This window comes from Branchiostoma lanceolatum, chromosome 4, assembly GCF_035083965.1.
Source record: "Branchiostoma lanceolatum isolate klBraLanc5 chromosome 4, klBraLanc5.hap2, whole genome shotgun sequence".
Lineage (NCBI taxonomy): Eukaryota > Metazoa > Chordata > Leptocardii > Amphioxiformes > Branchiostomatidae > Branchiostoma > Branchiostoma lanceolatum.
The window spans coordinates 13,398,436-13,420,443 of NC_089725.1; the positions used below are offsets into that span (position 1 = coordinate 13,398,436).

General features: G+C 42.4%; 2 protein-coding genes across 2 annotated transcripts; both read left to right on the forward strand.

Moving 5' to 3' along the window:
- Positions 1-4,908: 4,908 nt before the first annotated feature.
- LOC136432685 (F-box only protein 48-like) lies at positions 4,909-8,654 on the forward strand. The gene is made up of 4 exons (XM_066424138.1): positions 4,909-5,039; positions 6,017-6,127; positions 6,619-6,780; positions 7,475-8,654. The coding sequence occupies exons 2-4, from the start codon at positions 6,035-6,037 to the stop codon at positions 7,634-7,636; spliced, it is 417 nt and encodes a 138-aa protein (XP_066280235.1). The 5' UTR covers positions 4,909-5,039; positions 6,017-6,034; the 3' UTR covers positions 7,637-8,654.
- A 3,165-nt stretch (positions 8,655-11,819) lies between these two features.
- LOC136434186 (medium-chain acyl-CoA ligase ACSF2, mitochondrial-like) lies at positions 11,820-20,333 on the forward strand. The gene is made up of 15 exons (XM_066426952.1): positions 11,820-11,855; positions 12,041-12,169; positions 12,430-12,483; positions 12,946-13,064; positions 13,502-13,667; positions 14,075-14,170; positions 14,403-14,551; positions 14,745-14,836; positions 14,993-15,069; positions 15,386-15,493; positions 16,135-16,283; positions 18,185-18,326; positions 18,926-19,036; positions 19,455-19,523; positions 19,663-20,333. The coding sequence occupies exons 1-15, from the start codon at positions 11,820-11,822 to the stop codon at positions 19,711-19,713; spliced, it is 1,548 nt and encodes a 515-aa protein (XP_066283049.1). The 3' UTR covers positions 19,714-20,333.
- The last annotated feature ends 1,675 nt before the right edge of the window (positions 20,334-22,008 follow it).

Sequence of the window (22,008 nt, forward strand, 5' to 3'; positions counted from 1 at the left end):
GCACGATCAACTTATGTAGCATACTCTCCAAGCAGAGGAGTGGGTCCCGCAGGTTTTGACGTGTTTTTAGGCGTTTTTGTCGGGCTTTCTACTTTATCATGTTTTTTGTCTAGCCAACCCACACGCTTCTGTGGCGCGTGGGGAGGGAATCCCGTGCCTGGACGGGCACGCTTCGCACTTTCTTGTGAAACGCTTGTAATGTGTTGAAGTGATAAGGTTTATTAGGCATTGAAGCTGCCGGCAGAGGTGTGGGTTGGCTAGACAACAAAAAAACGGACCCACTCCTCTGCTTGGAGAGTAATGTAGTAGTCATCCTTCAATCACAAGATAGTAAAATTTCAATCGAGATTCTGTTTATTTATCAGTATGAAACACTGACCCTCATGAGCTTTCCATGCTGAAATTAATAGATTGTTTTATCTTATGTCGTGGCCTCTTGTTATTCCCCGTGGTTTTAACACCCAGGCACAACTAAGACTGCACCACGCGTTTGATCGATAAAAAGTTCAGATTGCAACTGCACTGTACTAAGAAAGATGGCAATGTTTGTGTTTAGATCTAGATCTGAACAGTCAGGTCTAGATCTGAAGCTAACGTCATACTGTCATCACAGCAAAGTGAATCTATTATGCACCATAACTATCTCATTTAAGGATGATGCACCATCAAACGACAGTAACCTTAAGCCTAGGTTACACATAGCCGAACATGGCTCCCGAACGCTAGCCGACTCAGGTCGGCGGTAGTTCGGGAGCATTCTGACCAGTTTTTGGGCCACGCCTATCTTTGGCGCCGAACATGCGCCGATCATCTCCTAACCAGTACCCGAATTACTCCCGAATGGGCCCCGAATGCTTTCTAGCTTACTCCCAACCATCCCGACTTCTAGCCGCAGACTGCCGAATCTCTCATGACTCAACCCCGACCGATTGCAGACCCTCTCACGAATTTAAATGGACATATTCAGCGACTTTCAAAAGAGGGGTCATTTTCGGTTTTAATTAAAATAATCCATTCTATTATGTTGTTAACATCACCGAGATATCGAATTCGGATCATGGCTAGCTTTAATACTGCTTTTAGTGTTCTTTTTTGTTTTTGGTCGTGTGAAGGTCGGGGGTGATTCGCCCACGTTCCGATAGTAGTCACTTGGTTGAGAATTAGTTAGCAGAGTTTTGTCTACGGCCTTGGGGTGAGTTATGGGTAGGTTGGAAACTAGTTGGGAGTAAGTCAGTAGTGTTTCTGGCGTGGTTAAGGTTCTAATTTTACTACTGACTCAATCCCGAATACCAGCCGAACGCTAGCCGACCGCGCCGAACACCAGCCGAACACCAGCCGACCCATTTCAGACCCTCCGTCCAGAGCCGAATGTTTTGAAATTTTCAAAACATTCGGCTGGCGCAGCCGAACACCAGCCGACTCAGCCGAACGCCAGCCAACTCGGCCGAACGCCAACCGAGCTAGCTCCCGAATCACTCCCGAATCACTCCAACCATGGTCGGGGGAGAGTCGGGAGGCCATGTTCGGCTATGTGTAACCTAGGCTTTACATATTGCAGTCATGAGTAGCTGTGGAGTGTTCAGTGAGTAACACACTCGTCACACATGAACACGTGAGTGCCTATTTCAGCACGTGTATCCACACTAAAGAATCACTAAAGGCCGCGCTAAAGGCTGTGAGCAACTCTGCTCTGTTATGGATTAAATTGGATTTTAATTTACAAACACAGCGTCACAAGAAAAACGCTTTACCCAGTAATTTCAGCACATCATTGGTTTATTCCACCATTTGGTGAGGACGAACAAGCTTTTAGCGACTGCTAGCATGTTTTCAGGCGCAAGCCATCCAGTTGACGGCTGCCTTCATCACATGCGACGTGCCCCAGGTCTCTATGCGGACGGTGATGCCGTTGGTGCGCACTGACACCACGGCCACGTCGATCCGTGTGTTGGTGCCGGGGTTGTGGTCCAGGTGAGACAGACCGACACTCACTGACACTTATGTAGGCTATGGGCATTTTGAAAAAATCTATGTCTGACCAAGATTTTTCAAACTTTACTTTTAATCGATAGGGCACTTGGTAGTAGCCTGGAATCCAAACCTATTATAGCTCCCGAGTCTCTCTCCGCGGATTCCAGGCTAACTTGGTAGGTATTGTAAAACTGAAGACCCCTTTATTAAATCATTCGTGGTGACGGAGTTATAGGTGACCAAAGTTCCGCCCCCACCCCTTAGCATTATAGGCTATGGGCACTTTGAAAAGATCTATGTCTGACCAAGATTTGAGACAAACAGGAGACCACACAAACTATGGCACCTGGCAAAGAAGAAGCCCACACATAGAGAGAACCTGCAAAGGGTCATACAAATGAGTACAGCTCCAACAGAGCAGGCACCCAGACCATGTCCATGCCCCACATGCGGAACGACAACGCAGGATGTAGTAGGACACTTTATCACACAGTGTTCAACCTTTAATTTGACAAGGGACGTATTGATGGATAACATCACAGACTATCTGGGAACAAACGTGGCTGCGAATATATACCAACAGCAAGATGAGAGGCTTGTTGAAGTGTTGCTGGGGGCTAGAGTTGCGGAAGAGGTGTCAGAGGAACAGTGGGAAGAGTTTATGACAACAGCAGCACAAACCATTAAACCGTTAGCAATAATGGCACTGAAGCACACGAGATGGAAATGATAGCAACAGCCTGCAACACACGCGCAAAGAACAAAGAACTTACAGACATTGATATAGTAAAACCCAGGAACTGAGACGAACAGAGACTTTAACTATACCTGGTAATTAGAGTCAGGAAAGGACACCAGAGAATGTATGTAAGGGTCACAATGTGGAAACTGTGAAAGGAAATAGGACTGATGACCATGTGGTTATGTGTGACGACAACTTAAAAGCCGCTGAAAAATTATACCCGATAAGGGGAGGAGAGACAGAAGTGAATCGAGCACTACAGAAGAACAACAAGTAACACAAGCTTTGACATATCGATGTGGCAGACGTCACAGGCCGTGAGATGTGTAAATATGTTTTGTCTTTTATAGATGTATCAACACCGTTATATTTAACTGAAGTGTGATGAAGCTATGCGGATAGGGCCGATGACCATGTGATTATGTGTGATGACGACTTATAAGCCGTTGAAAAATTATTCCTGGTGAGGGGAGTAGAGACTTAAGTGAAATCGAACACTACAGTAGAACAACGAGCGCCACAGGCTTAGACATATAGATGCGACGGATGGCATACACCGTGAGATTTGTAAATATTTCTTTGTCTTCTAAATATGTATCAATACTGTTATATTTTAAATGTGCTATGCTCTCCTAAGGGAGGAATAAAGAAGAAGAAGAAGAAGAATGAATGAAGACCTTTATTGTATGTTCCTGCCCCCAGGGGCTAGATACAGGTCGTTTAACATACACCTAATTAACATGTAAGTGACATATACAGTGAAATATATACAGTACATTGTGTAAACATACATGGTAGACGAAAGTGATAAGCTAAGCTAATCCAGTAGAGTCAACTTCTTCTCGCTTCTTTGTACATGTGAATGAACAGATTATGTTTCTTATACAAGGTTTGTCTAGACGCAACAAAAATATGAATTTATCCGTTGCGTTCAGATATTCAAAGTATGGGAATTTCTCATTAATACATTTGAAAAGAACATTTCTTTCTATATCGTAAAGTTTACAATCTAAAATGAAGTGCCGCTCATCTTCTATTTGATCTAAATTACAATATTGGCAAAGTCTATGTTCTAGAAGCGTGCGGTTGTGCCTTCCTGTTTCAATATGTAATTTGTGACAACTAAGCCTGAATTTAGTTACAGCTACTCTATGCTGTATGTTGTTTATAGATAGATATTCTTCTTCCTTATATAGGGACTTAAACAGTCGGTAAGTTCGTAATTTGTTACATTTGTAATTTTTAAATTTGTAATCTATTAAATCATTCGTGGTGACGGAGTTATAGGTGACCAAAGTTCCGCCCCCAACCCTTAGCATTATAGGCTATGGGCATTTTGACAAAAATCTATGTCTGACCAAGATTTTTCAAACTTTACTTTTAATCGATAAGGCACTTGGTAGGTATTGTTGAAGACCGCTTTATTAGATCATTCGTGGTGACGGAGTTATAGTTGACCAAAGTTCCGCCCCCACGCACCCCTTAGCATTATGTAGGCTATGGGCATTTTGACAAAAATCTATGTCTGACCAAGATTTTCAAACTTTACTTTTAATCGATAGGGCACTTGGTAGGTATTGTAAAACTGAAGACCGCTTTATCGAATCATTCGTGGTTACGAAGGGCTACCGCCAAGAAAAGTAGGACGGAAAATGTAATCATATCCGCGAAAAGCGGTTTCTGGCTGCTTTCCGATGTATTTATGGGCATCGTCTGTTGTCTCTTTTTTATGGGTAGAAACCATAGAAAAATGTAAATTTTTGATCCAAAAAGTATAATTCTTTAACGCTATTTTGATCGAACCTGCTTGAAAAAAACGAGTTTTCCTGGGGCCACGGCATACATGCTGAGGAAGCTTAGTAAATGATGGCTCTGAAAAATTAAAAAAAAAAGTTATGTGATAATTTTTACGCGATCTCCGAAGACGCAAATTCGGTGAAAATGCATTACTGAAAAACGCTGCTATTTGGGTCATCAGGTGAGAAAACCGCATCACCGTTGCCACGGACCAATACAAAAAAGGCTTCGATGGCGGACCAACTGCACCGTGCTCAAAAATACTACAACTCACGGGCTTTTCAGAAGATTCAAAATATCTATGCACAGCTAAAAGATTACTAAAACCATCACCAAGCAATCTCGGGCAGAAATCAGAGCCACGCACTTCCGGCGGATTACCGGGTCAGACTCGACTGGTATTTCCCATGAGCCTGTGCGGTAGGTTGCTAGCGCTGTTTGGCGTCTGCTGAACGGATACTGTAAACATACCTGCGACTGGTAGCCTTCTTCAAGAAGACCAGATCAAGGGGCTAACAAGGCACAAAAGGTGTGTTCATATATATATAACGTTATAGATAAACATAAGCCAGGACGTTACAGATATGGGTAAATGGTGTCAACTATTCTGTTCTTGTTTTTGTTTTTACACGATCGGGGCCTTTAAAAATGGCGTCTGCTCGAAGAAAAAACAACAACCACAACTTCGGCTACTGTTTGCCTTGCCACGATGTGACTTAGCCTCGTCCATAACTTTGTAGGAAGTATGTCCTGCTGTTACAAACGTCGGGAACACATTTTGTCATACAGCGAAGACTTGTTTGTTAAAAGTTGTTGGTAAATTTGTTGTTGTAAATCGTGGGAGGGGCGGTTATCTGTCAGTCGTTTGTGTTTGGAAAAGGACGCCCATCTGCAGCAACGGTATTGTACTGGCAACTTTGACTCAGTTTCTGTTGTTCCTTCAGAACGTATGGTGGAAGAGTTATGGTTGGCTTTCATACGAATGGACAGATACCCCGAGGCTTGGTTGGTGAAATCAGATAGATTATAATATGAACACACAAGAAGGGAGAAAGTGGGTGTGTCCTCAGGTTATCCAAATGGCTTACACATTATGACAAATAAGTGGCATTCAGGAGTGCAAGGAAACTCCACAGACACATATGCTTTAATCTTCAAGCATCAAGATTTTTTGTAAATAAATAATTGCTCATGTTGTTATTTGAGTTTGCCAGGCCATCCTTTAAAAATGATTGAGTCACTGATTTCAGTCTGAAGCTGAGGTTCAAAGGATCATCTTAATTAACCTTCAGCAAGAATTTCATACTTATTCATATTTGCATAACAACGCCCTGACGGGTTTTGTTTACGTCTCAGGGGCCTTTACCTTTGACACTGCACGTGCGTAGTCGGAACCGCAAATGGGTTTATAACTCTTACACACCCATAGAGGGGTGTATGCCCAGAGTTTACAATAAAGGTTTTACACATGCATACATGTACTTAATATACATAACTATCCTCTAGGTGTGCTATTTTGGTGCCATGGTGCACATGAAGGGATCAGGTGGGCAGGTGTCAGCTGTGACAGATGCCATCACCTGCCTGCCCCCAGAGATGGGACTGGCAGTTCTGCAGGTGAGTTGTGGAAAAGTCATGCTATCATCATTACTCGCACTCTGCTTGTACACACTTTTGCTTTATAAATTTCTACGTCCAAGTTAACATTAATGACATCATGATCAACATGTGACACGTGTAGAATTAACCCAACTACAATGTAATCAAGCCCTACTACTACATGGGTGTCACTTGATTAACTGGGTAACTGTAAAGGCATTAAGTTTGTGGTGATTTGATAGAAAATGGAATGTTTGCGGTTGTTACAACTGCTAGGCAGGCAGAAGACAAAACAAGAATTTTTGCGGTCGTTTTAAGTTCACAATGAAAAAGTTTAGTGAAACGGCGAACTTTAAAGCACCACAAACTTTTATTTAACTTTATACTGTAACGTTAACGTTAAATGCATATAAAATGGTATGTAACATACATAATTGCGTTTTCAGTATACATGTAACATAACATTACATAACTTAACAGGCTCTATTTGGATTTATCCTTTTTGACAGCAACTCGACGTCCCCAGCCTGTGTCGTGCTGCGCAGACCTGCTCCTCCTGGTGTGAGTTCATCAGCGACACTGATTGGCTGTGGAAGAAGGTGTGTCAGAACTGCCAGGACGTTGACCCCAAACTGGTGGAGATGGACCGTGCAGATGGGTTGCCATGGAAGGTAAATGACAAAGGACATTTTTCTTTGGGTGTCAAGTAAGTGTTCAATCTTATCAAAGGTTACAAAAGATATGTGTTAAAGGAAGAGCTGGTCTAGGGTTACAGATAAACAGACACTGAAAGGTTCTTGATTTGATGCAGGTAGTTATTATCAGTCAATGTAGATGACTTGTTGTGATGATTCGTTGACATATCATGAAGAGTGATGGAACAAGGAAAGAATTAGTCCTGTTGTGTTCTAGATATTTGACAATATTTCATCCTATTTTTTGCTATACGATAGCATCTATACTTTTTAGAGATTGTGGTTTCAGCCCATAGCATTACCCTTGGAGACATTCTGGTAAGGACAAGACATTCACCGTAGATGTGTGAAAAGAAATCATCCAACCTAAAAACCACTACATGTTTATATCACAGATCATAGTAATAGATTCACACACTATTTCTGTACACAAAGCAAAGCACTTGCTGACAATCTTTTGACCAGTCTAAAGCTTCTGGTCTTTCTCAAGTTGATTTGACCTGGAGCTTACAGGTCAAAGGTGCCCGGCAGTTGGTATCTGCCCCCTGCTCTGTTTAGGTATGGTCGATGGGCCTTATTGTGGATTGCCTTTTTAACTTCTCTTAGGATATAATCCTGCTCAGAGTCCAGAATTCTGACTTTGTCTAAACCCACCATTTATATCATGTAGGTAGCTGTGATGAGGAACTACGGTGCTAAGGGAATCCAGCGACAGTGGAGACTGGGCTTCTTCAGCCGTCCATCCTCGTACGAGGACATACCTGACAGGTGCATGTGCGAGATGGATGCCGACACCTGGGGCGAAATTCTACAGCTGGAGCTGGACAGATAGAGTTGGGGACACCTTTCTCTCCAAGCAGATGTTTGGTTCCACCATGTTTTGCACACCTTTTTGTTGCATCTTGTTGCAAAATAAGCCAGCACCATATATCTGCTTGGAGCTTAGAAATGTCCCATACTCGCAATGCTTAAACTTAACCCTTCAGCTGGCTTTACTGATTTACTTAGTTTTAATTGGTCTTGACATTTGGATGGTTAAGTCAGAAAATAATTATCATTTAAAATACTAATAATTTTTTTTATTTCTGACATACATGTAACAAATGCTCCACTATGAAACCAACAGTTAGTGTGAGTTTTTCTATTCGGATGCCATTTTGAATTTCAGGATGATGCAAAATCTATTGTTAACTATTCTGTACACATGATGAAATTTTGTCCAACAAATTTTACTGTCGAAAAAAGATATATGCACCATGTCTTCCATGATTGTATGAAACAGGAATATTTTTGTGTTTTACATAACAACTCATGATAAGTGAGTTTATTTCATATGTACCGGCATGTGCAACTAATGATATGTGATTGTTTAACGTGGTGAAATAAGGACATTGATAGAGGCTATATGGGAAATGTGCATGATAGAATACCTGAGGGATGTTTTTAAAAACAGTAAAACAACTGAGATCAGGTGAGGTGAAAGAGCTATTTTAGAAATTGTAATCATGAAAAGTCATGTTTTAAAAAGTTGTTTTTCTTAATGTTTTTCTTAATGTTTTAAAATTTTTGTCTATAACATGTATATAATCTATTTAATGTAGAAAGAATATATATATATCTTACGGCAGTACATGTACTAAATGTTTGTTTTTAAAAAAAATCAGGATATGAACCTGTTGTATTGATATGTTATACCAAAGGTGGTATTTAAAGTGTTTTCAGTCTCATTAACTGGAGAATCAACAATTTGTAAGTTTGATGATAATTGAATGCTTGTTCATCATGCAACCGTTGTATCAGAATGATTTTTATCAACCTACAGGTGATAAAGAAAGTTTCTACCAAATGTACTTTTCATGTGACTGGTTATAGATGAGAAAGCAGCATATCATACATATATAATGTCAGAAGGTAATGACACTTAGAAAGGTAATCGAGGAGGACATTGGATTTCGGGATCAGTTATCGGCATTCTGACGTGCTTGTCAGGATAATCTGGTGTCACCTCACAAAGGATGAACTAGCTGAACTGAGCTGTCAAGGACATATACAATGTCAAGGACATAAACGCACAAAAAGTTTGGAACCTTACTTTGGTTGATCATATTTCCGTTGTTTCTTGATTAATGTCAATGCATTATATATCGTTGAAAAGCCTGTGTAATTTCCTTTCCTATGATACCCAACTCATTATAATCGCAATCTCATGGAGCGAGCACCAGGCCTGCTTACGCGAGTGGGTTGTAGAAAAAAAGTGCCCACATTTCCGTGCTAGTGTCAACCACTAAGCGCAGCGCCAAACCTATTTGTGGTGGTGTTGTCCACATCGTGAATGGAACAGTGTGTGGAGGAATGTTATGTTCACAGCTACAGATAAGAGTAGATTTATTTAGACTGTTGGATGGATATATGAAAGTGTGGACAACGAAGAGAACCCTACGCTTGCTGTTGCACAGATAGACTGACTGATTGTTTTGTTGGAGTCAGTGTTGTAGTGTGGGACAGTACAACGTTAACAAGGACAAACCAGGCTAATCATCCTAAGCAACCTCGATGTGTCAAGACATAGAGACACCTAATCCAGTCACATTTCCAAGATCCTTTCCTCTGCAATATGCAAGATCTGCAAGATGATGGTGCACGTCCATACAGAATGAGAGTCATTTCAGACCACTGACCTCCAAGATGCAGGAATAGAATACAGAGGATAGAATGGCCCTCCTGCCTGCAGCCCAGATCTCAACACAATTGAACACAGTCTCAGACTCTGTGATCACTGATCAGCTTGGGCGAGCTGTGCATGCAAGAATGATCAACAGAACAACACTGGTCGACCTGCGACGACTCCTTGTGGAAGAATAGCCAGGGGCCGCGCAACAAAACTGGTGACAAGCATGAGGAGGATGTGCCGGGCTGTGGTGACAGCGCATGGCGTGTGTACTCAGTATTAAGCCACCTTCATCATAACTGAGGCTCCTTTACGCATTTTTTGGGGGATGAAGACTATCATTGGCTTTTATATCAATGTGTTTTGTTGATTTAAGTTTCATACAACCTCGTACTAAAGCCATGTGCTACCAGCAGAAGAAAAAAGCGTTTGACCTTAGTAGGGTAATCTGGGCACTTTTTGTATGTGACCTGCTCGCATAAGCAGGTCTGGTGCTCGTTGCATTAATTTACTACCATATTAAATTTGGTATCATGGGAAAGAAAATCACACAAGCTTTGTAATGACATATAAATCATTGAAATTGATCAAGAAACAACGGAGATATGATCGACCAAAGTTAAGTTTCCAAACTTTTTGTGCTGAGTGTATATAATGTCAAGGACATATAAAATGTCAAGACTGTGATCCAATAATATCTATATATGTAACATATTTCATGTTGTGTGATTTATGATCCAGCCTCCTTTACAGGATCTATGAGTCTTGCACTTTATTTGGCTTGATACAGTGTGTGTGTTTTTCTGATGGCAATAATCATTTCATACATGTATTTTGCCAATAGAAAAAATGCATATCACGAGCAAAAAGCCGGACTTACAGCCTGCTAAGTACGCTCAGCTTTTCATGATCTCCGAAGTTAACTAAATTGGTTTTTCTATTTTGAGGCTAAAATCTACCATTTCATGTCTGTACTAGGATCTACTAGTTGCAGACGGAGATTTATATTGGTGTTTATTGAAGTAGACTGCCTTTGTGGACACACAAGTAAGAAGCGTGGTAATAGATAAATTAATATTGCCATGGCGACGATGGTGATTACTCATTCTACGCAGCGCCACTGCGGTCTACATATGCATAGTCCGTGTGGTAGCTCTGCTGAAATTGGATGTGTAACGTTAAGTACATTTGTAGTGAACTAAATACGTAGTGAGTTGCCAATTCAAATCTAACTTACAAGAACGTCAAATGTTACTTTTCTCTCGTTCTAGTTATAAGTAACGTGTGTGCAAACGCCCTCAGAGAGTTTCTTGTCTAACATCAAATGTGTTCCACACTTCAAAGACCGAAAGTTTCTCGCCGTCAAACACCTAGCCTGGAATCCATCCTATTTAGCTTCCGGCCGCTACCCAAGCTCCGCTGCCTGGCCAATTGGATGGATGGATTCCAGGCTATCAAACACCATGTCAGAAGGACATCTGGATAGGTCCAAAGGTTTCCATCGTTCCTGGGTCAGAGTTCATGGCCGAGTCCGGCGCCTCAGCAGAGAAAGCTAGTGATTACCTGTAACCCGATGAGCGAGTGAGTCTTGAAACATGGTGACGAATATTCTAACTAAAAGCGTGAGATTCGGCGGCCTCCGGCGGCCTCAACTTTCACAAGTTTCGTCCCCGCAGCTAGAGACGTTCTTTCGTTCGGTTGCCACGTTCAAAAGGTGAGTCAAATCTGTTAAGGTTGGCATGTAAACATTGTACGGGGCACCACCCGGAGAGTCACTGGGAGGTTGTGTTGTTTTGCCAAGTCGGGATGACCTTGTCCATTGCAGCCTCGAGCTCGTTTTCATGGTTTGCACAAAATCAATTTTATATGGATGACACCATACGAATCTTCCTGACCGTGGCAGAAATCCTATCTATATGATTGAGAGTGTACATGGTATGGCTTCTTGGCATGACCAGTGGAAGCTAGGTTGGTGCTATTTTTTCACTCAGTTAAAGCTAAACTGGATATAGAGACATTTCCATTGAACCTAGCTTGTTTACCGATCCATTGTCCAGACTACACGGAGTGGACAGGCCGGAGGACGTGCACCTCATCCACAGCTACCACCACGGCTTGACCGCCACGCGGCTCCAGGGCATCACCATCGGGCAAAGACTACAACAGACCGTCCAGAAATACCCCGATCGGGAGATGCTGGTCTTCAAAAGGGAAGACATCCGAAGAACATTCCAAGAGTTTCTTGAGGAGGCAAAGCCTAATTTCATTACTTATCGTTACTTCGACTTAGTTTGCAGCCTAAGCTAATGTTAGTAGATATTGTGACTTTACCTTATTTGGTGCAACAATGGTTTCCAACCAATCAGCGCCCACCATGCAAATTGCTCAACCACCGACACCCATCTGAGATCTTGTGCTAACTTAAGCCAGCGGAATGATAATGATAGCGTCAATCAATTAAGAATAGTCTCCGATACTGTGGCTGCTGATGCTGTGGCCGGTTTGCACACGCATTTTTGAGCCAACTCTGGAAGTGCGTGTGTAAACCCAGGTTGCGTTTGTCCCCAGTGTGACCAGCTGGCGGCGGGGTTTGTGGCCCTGGGGCTGAAGAGGGGGGACAGGGTGGGGATGTGGGGACCTAACACGCTGGAGTGGGTGCTGACACAGTTTGCAACAGCCAGGGCTGGCTTGATCATGGTATGTGAATGCCATATTTTAGAATAAATCTCATTGACAAAGGTTTTAATTCAAGTCTTGAAAATAAGAACATTTGTGCTCTCCTTCAAAACGCAGAGTAGAGCAATTTACTACAACAAGGACAGAGCACTATTAAATGCGTTTAAAATAAAATATGCGCCATATAATAATTAGTCATGTATTGATTTAACCTAAACATGTTCCTTTTGGTTTTCTGCTTGCTTTCGTTCTACGAATCTCATATTGTCATTCCTGTGAAGGTGAGCATCAATCCAGCCTACCAAGTCAACGAGCTGGCATATGCACTCAGAAAGGTAACGCAAAACAACAGCATGATATGAGTTGTATTTTGCTGTAAAATGATATCCAACAAAAACATTTACCCTGCATTTCAAGTTTAACTCTTTGTCTTTATTTTCATGAGCGCTAATGATTTTACATTCAGTGTGAATCCTCGGAAGTTCGAAACTTTCCCTTAGTATAGCAAAAGAATACATTTCCATGTGACCATGCATACTCTTAAATCTTTTCCTCATATATCCTTTTCATATGCATTCGTAGTGCTGTCCTAATGTGTTGTTTTGATTGCAATGTGCAGCACAATGCGTTTTCCGAGGTATAGATTTAGATCTGACAATTCAGAAGTATTGATGAAACGAAAGGTATCTAAGGCAGAAATGTTATAAGCCCATCGAGATGAAATGTGTCATGGAAAATCTAGGGTACTGGCGGAAAAGTTTAGTTTCCTGTAAAACTACTTGTTCATGTCCTCTTAGGTTGGCTGTCGTGCCGTCGTCTCAGCCACTTCCTTTAAGACGCAGGATTATTACAAGATGCTCCACCAGGTGTGCCCGGAACTTGAAAGATGCAAGGCCGGAGAGCTGGATTCAAAACAGTATGATTCCCATCCTACATCTACATATTAGAGAAGTGCTGATCTCTGTAATTCTTATTCACAAATTGTTCCAATAATGTTTAATGGGTCCCAATTGGAAAAAAGGCCCCTGCCGGTTAGTTCACGGGCGCTTTCGGGCGTGACACCTACATGGCCCCGGGAGACATCCTGCAGCTGCCGCGCCATTTTTGGGCACGTCCGGGGCCCGCGGTGACTTTAATTCTAATTTGACTTAATCGGGACCCAGTAACAAATAGACGCCGTGAGCTAATCGTGCGGACACCGAGAGCTACCTCCTGGTACCCCGCAGTCCACCGGGACAAATTTGTGTCTTCGGGGCCCGGCCGGGCCTACATCCCCGACGGGCAACGGCGCAATTTGGACCTAAGCAAAAAGCAAGGGACGGCTAACATATATCTTTGTCCAACCGCTCTTAGTTTGCCGATGCTGAAAACAGTCATCATGCTTGGTGAGGAGAAATGTCCAGGAACCTTCTCTTTCCCGGAAGTCATGGAGATGGGGGACCACGCCCACAGGAAGACCGTCCTGGAGATGCAGGACAAGCTACAATTTGACGATCCAATCAACATCCAGTTTACATCGGTGAGTTAGAGTTGCATTGATCCAATCAGCATCCAGTTTTGATATCATTGGTTCACAATTGTGTGCTGTCACACCTATGGCGTCACATTAGTGTATGCAAGTATTTAACCTCCCTGGTGTATGGTGACGAAAAGGTCCACATCATTACCCATCAAACGTTTACCTAATATAATGTAAACTCAACCCTATCAACTGTGCATTCCGGTACCGCAGTTACATTTCACGTCCGGCTTGCGCTTTACATACATGTATAAACGAGTAGCAATATACATATACAGTACTTCATTTGTAAATGCATATGCGCCATGGTGGCTGATTGAGGCACGCCATATGCATTTACAAATACTGCTACGCCTATTTCTGCCAGTCCCCTTACATTTTCATGGTTCCAACTCCTTGTCCCCTAGGGAACCACAGGACATCCAAAGGGAGCAACTCTGACTCACCACAACATCCTCAACAACCAGTGGCTCATTGGACATCGGCTGGGATACCATGAGATAGTCAGAGCTATATGCTAGACAATATTACTCGTAAACCGGTGCTGTAATCAAAGTACTTTTGCCTTTATCAAAACGCCAAGGGCAATTTAGCTTAAGAGTCAAATTGTGTTTTCGTCCAAACATTTCCCGATACCTAACAGATTTTTTGTGGTTATGTATAGTATGATTTTCGCATGTTTGTTTTATTAATAACACATGCCTAATAAAATATGCTAATTGCTTTTGCTTCCAGCACCACAAGATCTGCATGCCGGTACCGCTGTACCACTGTTTCGGCATGGTGTGCTCCACGCTGGCGGCGGCGGTGTTCGGTACCACGGTGGTAGCCTCCTCACCCAGCTTCGAGCCTGAACCAGCTCTGCAGGCCATCCAGGAAGAGAAGCATGAGACGCTTTGAATTTGATAATTAGAAATCTGGATGAATTGCTTTACAGATTTGTAGAAAGAGGACTTCATTTGGGAAAATTTTCGACAGTTCTAGCTTGAAATTCGGTGTAGAATCAGTTTGAGAGAATTTACTATTCTCTTTGCTATGTATTTTCATATGATTTTTTTTTTCATGTATATATCCTAGCTGCACATCCATCTATGGCACCCCGACAATGTTTATCGACATGCTTCATCATCCAAACTTTGACAAGTACAGGTTGACAAGTATGAACACTGGTGAGGGTCCTTTTTCAGTTTTTAGTCACTGCTTATTTAGTATATCTAAAAGTTGTCTTTCGAAGTCGTTCTCCTTCTTTTACTGCAGTTGACGTGACGTTATGTTCATAGGTTCTTATCTATTCACTTGTCACGATGTTTTTTTTTTTCTAACAGGAATCATGGGAGGATCCCCTTGTCCTATTGAGACCATGAGACAGGTGGTGTCCAAAATGCACTGTCCTGAAATCTGTGTAAGTACATCCTTCTGTAGTTTATTCATAAATCTATCCTCCATTCTAATCTTCTATTGCTTTCATTCAATGTCTGCAATATAGCTTATGTCTGGTTATGTGCAAGGTATGAATCATTCTATTTTACATGCAGACATGTTATTAGTAAAATATGTGTAGAGCTCATCAAATTGAACGGACGAATGATGTTGGGAAATGAAAATAATGGTCAATCGGAGGATGCTTTTGAAGTGCTCTCCTTTCCTTGAATTCCTTTGTGGTACAGCCCTAATACTTGATGACTGCTTGTCAACTGAATTGTCGCCTGTGTTTTCAGATTGCCTACGGTACTACTGAGAACAGTCCCCTTACCTTCATGGGGTACAAATCTGACAGTTTGGAGAGGAAAGTCGGCACCATAGGACAGCCTTTCCCTCATGTGGAGGTAATAACACAATGCAGTAGTATCTAATTTAAGCTGTGAGAGACACGAGGACTTACCTTTGCTCCCTTTGCAGGTACGCCCTTGCTCGGCTTGCTTCTATCCAGCTTCTTTCCGAAGTTTTTTTTTCAGTTTTAAAGGCGAAGTTTATCATGTCACTCAAACATCTGTACCGATTGCTTCAAGCCACAGCCTGTACACCATCCAAGTAGAAAATGATGGAATTCTCGTGAATCCAGACGAAGTGGCGTGAGCCATAACAATAGCTTGGTTTTCAGCACCAAAGCAAACACTATACTAGCTGTGCTATAGCTGGAGATAGTTGACATGTCTGCTACTAGTATATTAGTATTGTTGAGGATATTGCGAGAGATTGTGAGTAAACTCCGAGCACATATGTAAAAGAGGGAGGGTCGTTAGGGACTAGGTGACATCCCCGTAAAAAAACAATCAAGACAACTTGAGCAATATAGACTGTAGGAAGGTGAAACTATTCCATGTACACTTTTTCAGCACCTATGCATCACGTTTTTCAATATTGTTCCAACACTCCCTTGATCTTTGGTCCTTTCTGGTTAATTCTATATGTTCAAACACAATAGGGTTCACAGAAATGTTCCTTGGGTTGGTTCTTTGTGTTGCAGGTAAAAATCGTGGACACCGAAGGAAGGGTTTCGTCTGTGAACGAGCCGGGCGAACTGTGGACACGGGGTCACGGCACCATGCTCGGGTACTGGGACGACCCTGTCAAGACTGCTGAAGTCATTGGGCCTGACAGGTGGTACAGAACTGGGTATGTCTGTCTGTCTGTCTGTTTTTGTTTATTTGTTGTACTAAGCTGTAATGATTTTACAAACACTGTTATCCTTGATAGTCTATTCTGCCAAAGATTATCTAAACGCATACAACATTGACATCAAAAACAACTTTTTTGTAAAATAAACCCGACCCTTTTACGGTCCCCCGAAAGTGCGAAATGGAACGAAATGGAACGAAATGGAACGAAATGGAACGAAATGGAACGAAATGGAACGAAATGGAACGAAATGGAACGAAATGGAACGAAATGGAACGAAATGGAACGAAATGGAACGAAATGGAACGAAATGGAAGAACGAAAACAACATATGTAACATTATGAAATGAAATACCAGTATATAGCGAATTATAAGGAGTAGACCGGAACAGGAAGCATTTTAAATACAGAAGTGAGTGGTAAATACATAATATAACGTGTTTTATTTCTTGAATCTATGTGATAAGATTAAATACAACGTTTTTGTCGCGTTTGTGTGGCTAGATTCTTTCCTGAAAATGGAGGCGCCGCGTGCAAAGAGATCCGCCGCTCTTCCTTGTGTACCAACGATCTGCAATTGAACTGCAGCAAATAGCAGGGAAAACAACCAACCGGACTGAGTATCGAAGTTAGGACTAGATTATACAGTTGGTGGTAACATTGCATCTCATTATTCACCAAGAGGGCATGAGGCAAGCGTTATTTTATTATTCATACAGCGTGTTCGGGGCTATTCTCCCCCAAATGGGGCCCCCGCATACAAATAAACTGCCATTGTTGCCAGCGCGACGGAACTGTGGGCGTGCGCTACCGACAGGTTGAATCAAACTCCGACTTTCCAGTTATTTACATACGGTTTTAGTCCATAACTAGTATGTAGTAGCATATGCCTATCTCCGCAACAACGATTTTTATACAACCAATTGTTCGGCTCAAAGTCAGACCCCTGTCGGAGAATGGACCCCTCCGTTAATGACATGCAAATGAAGCTCTGCGCTGCGTCACCAATTTCACACATTTCACACTCCATTCAAACACGGACGTGGAGCCCTCTGGAGACATTTCTGCTTCCTTGTTCACGACAAAACAAAGGGAGGGTGTGAACGAGCAGCACATGTACGTGTATTTCACGGTTCACACAACACGCCAACACGCTAGCTGTATAAATAATAAGATTACGCTTGCCTCATGCCCTCTTGGAGATGCAATGTTACCACCAACTTCTGTATAATCTGGTCCTAACTTCGATTCTCATTTCCGTTAGCTTGTTATCCTTGCTATTTGCAGAAGTTCAATTGCAGATCGTTGGTACACAAGGAAGAGCGGCGGACCTCTTTGCACGCGGCGCCTCCATTTTCAGGAGAGAATCTAACCACACAAACGCGACAAAAACGTTGTATTTAATCTTATCACATAGATTCAAGAAATAAAACACGTTATATCATGTATTTACCACTCACTTCTGTATTTGAAATGCTTCCTGTCCCGGTCTACTCCTTTTAATTTGCTATCTACTGGATTTTCATTTCATAATGTTACATATGTAGTTCGTTCCATTTCGTTCCATTTCGTTCCATTTCGTTCCATTTCGTTCCATTTCGTTCCATTTCGTTCCATTTCGTTCCATTTCGTTCCATTTCGTTCCATTTCGTTCCATTTCGTTCCATTTCGCACTTTCGGGGGACCCCCATTTTAGTCTGAATCTGTTGAACATTAACGTGCATGACGAAAGTAGTCAGTGAATGTATAAACTCACTCTAGTCACGGTCATTGAATGCACACGATGACAGCATAAAGGAGAGGCATTCGTCGTCAGATATGTATTGCTAGTGTGTACTTGTACTCAAGTTAACTTTAACTTAAGATTTTAAAAAATAATTAAAAAAACTATGCTTTAGGGACACGGCCGTGTTAGATGAGCAGGGCTATGGTCGGATAGTGGGGAGAATTAAGGACATGATCATCCGCGGAGGGGAGAACATCTACCCCAGGGAGATTGAGGAGTTCCTGCACACACACCCGAAGGTCGAGGATGTACAGGTTAGTTTGTTCCTGAGAAGTCAGTCAGTCAGTTAGTCAAGAAAAGTAATTCAATCGGATCTCATCAACACTCTTTTGCCGTTTTTGTTAACGATCTTCGGGCGGATTTTGTTGATCGCCAGAAAGTCAACGAATTTCAAAATTGCCAGCCTCTATCCTGTTACATTTGACGGGGCTCCATCGGCCATTCCTTGACAAGTAAACCGTGCAGTGATCGAAGGGACCGGCCGTATTGCTGCCACACTACGCTTATACTTATAGGGGTTAGTCGGGCGATCTATTTCCCTGCCATGTGAGCATGCTGTAGTCAGACCACAGTTATTGAGTAACTGTAAAAGGGATGAGTCAGAAAGAGTGTAACTATAGCTTACAAAGTATTCTCGGAATTACACGGGGAAAATTGTTTTTACTATTTTGTGCATCAATGGAAAATACATGACGGATGTACATTATCAGTGTCGTCATCATTTAGAGATATGTAGATAAACGAAGCAAGGCCCTAGCATTGCATGCAGACGTAATGAACTTCAACTGTGTACAGATCAACTAAAGATATCGATAGGAAGATATGTGACATGTTCTTGTAATAAATGACGTAGGTGATAGGAGTGCCTGACGAGAGGATGGGGGAGGAGATTTGTGCCTGGATAAAAATGAAAGGAGGAGAGAAGATGTCGGTGGATGACGTCAAAGCCTTCTGCAAAGGACAGGTGAATTCCTTCCCCAACATTTCTGATAACCGTAAGGTGTTTTGTATCTCGTGGTATTTCTATTTGCCTCCCAAGACATGGCCTTTATGCTCACTCCCACCTGGTAGTAGTGCACCGAATGGGAGGACAAATAAGTTGCTAATTTTCCAAGTATTTGCAGCCACCGTTATGGCCGGGTAAAACCTAATGTATAATAAACAAAAGGGACCGCATTTTGGGTATTCTTACGGAATTAACAAGCAAGTAAAGCCAAAAAACAGAGAATAAGTAGTTGGAACTTCAGACAAGGGGACTCCAACGCCCATATTGTAAGTGTTAATACAGAATTAAATAGGAAAGAGTGGGATGGGCTTGTTTGTGCTGCTTTCACTTTGTGGTTACTTTTCTTGGTAACAATTACTATTTCTAACATTTTCAGATTTCTCATTTTAAGATCCCACGCTACATCACATTTGTGAAGGAATTTCCACTGACAGTAACTGGAAAGGTTTGTCATTTTTTCTTCTTTTTGTAAGACACTTATGGAATATTATGCAGCTTACTTTCGATCCAGGCGCTTTTTTTAACATTATCTGGTGTGATTGTGGTTCTAACTATGGACATGTTCTTGTATATCATATTTTTAGGTGCAGAAGTACAAGATGCGGGAACTGATGATTAAAGAACTGGGCCTGTAGAGGCGTTGTTAAAGAAAACATCATAATGATCCATCCACATCTTCTCGAGTTATGCTCTTCACAAACGCGAACAGAAACACGGCCTCTAAAACACAACCTGCTTGACCATTCTACTTGTAAAGACATGGACTTTGTGTGCGCCGCCAACTAGTTAGAAAGCAGACCGGCACTTTATACGATCACGAACAGTAATCTCCTGGTCGGCTCTCAGATTGATGTCTTTGCATCACTATTCTGATTGGTCTGGAGGTGGGGGGCGTCAAAGACAATCTCTTGAGCAGGAGAAGAGCAGGGGAGAGAAGCCACAATATGTCTGCAATTGACTGGCCACGTATATGCTCTGGTACTGTACACATTCGGTGCCAGGCATGTATTGAACTCGGGGTCAAACTAGGGGGATACGGGATACGATATCTTGGCACATTGGTGCGGCGGCACATGCCTTGTGCTAGTGCTTCTGCTGTCCATACATCGATTGTATCCAAACATCGCGCGATCGACAGACTCTTCTTAAACATCTTTTCTTTAATGTAACAGTTTTCCATCATATACGCCTGTAGCACCTTCACATAATGACTATCGACCTACATAAACATTGTCACCAGGCACTTCAGTGTTTAGATGCGCTTTGCAGATACAGTCAGTATCCACGAGGCGTCATTTGCAATGAATATCTAGCTGCCAAAAATAATGGACCACAGAGTAAGGTGTTTTACTTTTATTGCCACCACACATTGGAAACCACATCCTGCACTAAGTTGGAAGTGCAGTGGCGCCCTCTGGCATCTTCTATTTGAACTGCTGCAGGATGATTACTCCACAAGAGAGGCATGTCTGGTCGACCGTAGCGCTATCTGTAGAGAAGGGTGAGAACGACGGTGGGTTGGTCCCAACCTTGCCGTCCGCATCCGTAGTAGGAACCGGCCGCGGGGGTCGAACAAATCCGGATCGGGCCGGGCTCGGCTGCAGCTGCAGCTGCAGGGTCCATGCCGGACGGACACCAGGTTCGGAGTCACCTGATATGGTTAAAAGATTACAGTCGTCAGTTTTGATAAACAATGGTGCACATGGTGATGTCTTGATCGACAGATCAATAACATTACTCTTAAAATGTCTGGTAATTGATATAGTGTAATAGTATCGTTGTCAATATCAATGCAGGTGAACCTGATGGATAAAGACTGGGTTGAGGAAATGTCACCAAAACAAATTTGATCTGACGCTTGCCAATTGGGATGAAAATTGATTAGCCAGCTGCCATACTCAGTTCGTACTACGTCATTCTCAGACTTGGTGCCATGTAGGTGTATCGTTGAGACTGTCCCTTACTGATAAATCAGTTTAGAAATGAGGTAACAATTTAGTCTTCTGAGTAACAAGTTAACAACTATTACTTGGTTGGTCTTGGTTACTAGTGGAATATCTAGGTAACTTATTTGAAGGCATGTCGTAAAAAAGCCATCACACATATTCTTCGTACATATCATGGGCTGAGAACAGTGGTGTTTCTTATGAAGTATAGCGTGCGGTTTGTATCAGAACAATGCCTGAATGAATTGTGTGGGTTTGCTGATAAATTCAATAGACCCCTTTCCAAATACCGCGGCCATTTTGAATCCAGGGTGAGCGCACGTGGTTCGAGCGCGGGAAAAGTAAACACCCGGTAAACCCAATGCAGCGGTACGGCGTCCCCAATAGAAACCAGCGTTGAGTCATCTTCGGCGGCGAGATGTTCTCCTCCTTGGTGAAATCCATCAATATATTTGCATGGCACAAGTAGATGATATTGTTGTGGACACTTGGACTCGATATCGGCCGGTAGAATTGTGAATTTCTGCTACTTTTCCGCCGGGATGTTGAACGCGCGCTACAGTGATAGAGAGCAAATATGTTTACACCGTGTGCTTGTAGTTTCTCTAATAATGTTAGCTTGAGTCGAGAAAAATCCCACAAAACATACACTTTTCGGGCTGGGATCCTTATAGCTACTTAGATAGAAATATACAGAATTTTACCGGTTGTGACCGTAATTTTGGTCGATGCCAACTTCGCCTGGGAAAACGCGCGTTGAGAGGGGGTCTTGTGTTCTGTCTAGCCTTTCTTTCTCTTCTGTGTAGCTTTTCCTTTCTTTCTTGTTACATCGCTCCGCATGGCGATATTTGACATTTCCGCTGAATGCAATCCCACAAAAAAAGACGTGAAAATGTAGGCTTGAGCTTAAGGTCATTTTTGTTTAGTCTCTTCCAGACTAACCGCGCCGGCTATGGGAACATTTGCCGGGGGACTTTGGCCATG

Bases quoted from the DNA above. Each gene is read 5' to 3' on its own strand.
- LOC136432685 (XM_066424138.1), top strand. From the start codon at position 6,035: ATGGTGCACATGAAGGGATCAGGTGGGCAGGTGTCAGCTGTGACAGAT. The intron at 6,128-6,618 runs GTGAGTTGTGGA...CCTTTTTGACAG, and splicing joins TGGGACTGGCAGTTCTGCAG to CAACTCGACGTCCCCAGCCT. The intron at 6,781-7,474 runs GTAAATGACAAA...TATATCATGTAG, and splicing joins CAGATGGGTTGCCATGGAAG to GTAGCTGTGATGAGGAACTA.
- LOC136434186 (XM_066426952.1), top strand. From the start codon at position 11,820: ATGGTTTCCAACCAATCAGCGCCCACCATGCAAATT. The intron at 12,484-12,945 runs GTAACGCAAAAC...ATGTCCTCTTAG, and splicing joins TGGCATATGCACTCAGAAAG to GTTGGCTGTCGTGCCGTCGT. The intron at 19,037-19,454 runs GTGAATTCCTTC...TAACATTTTCAG, and splicing joins AAGCCTTCTGCAAAGGACAG to ATTTCTCATTTTAAGATCCC.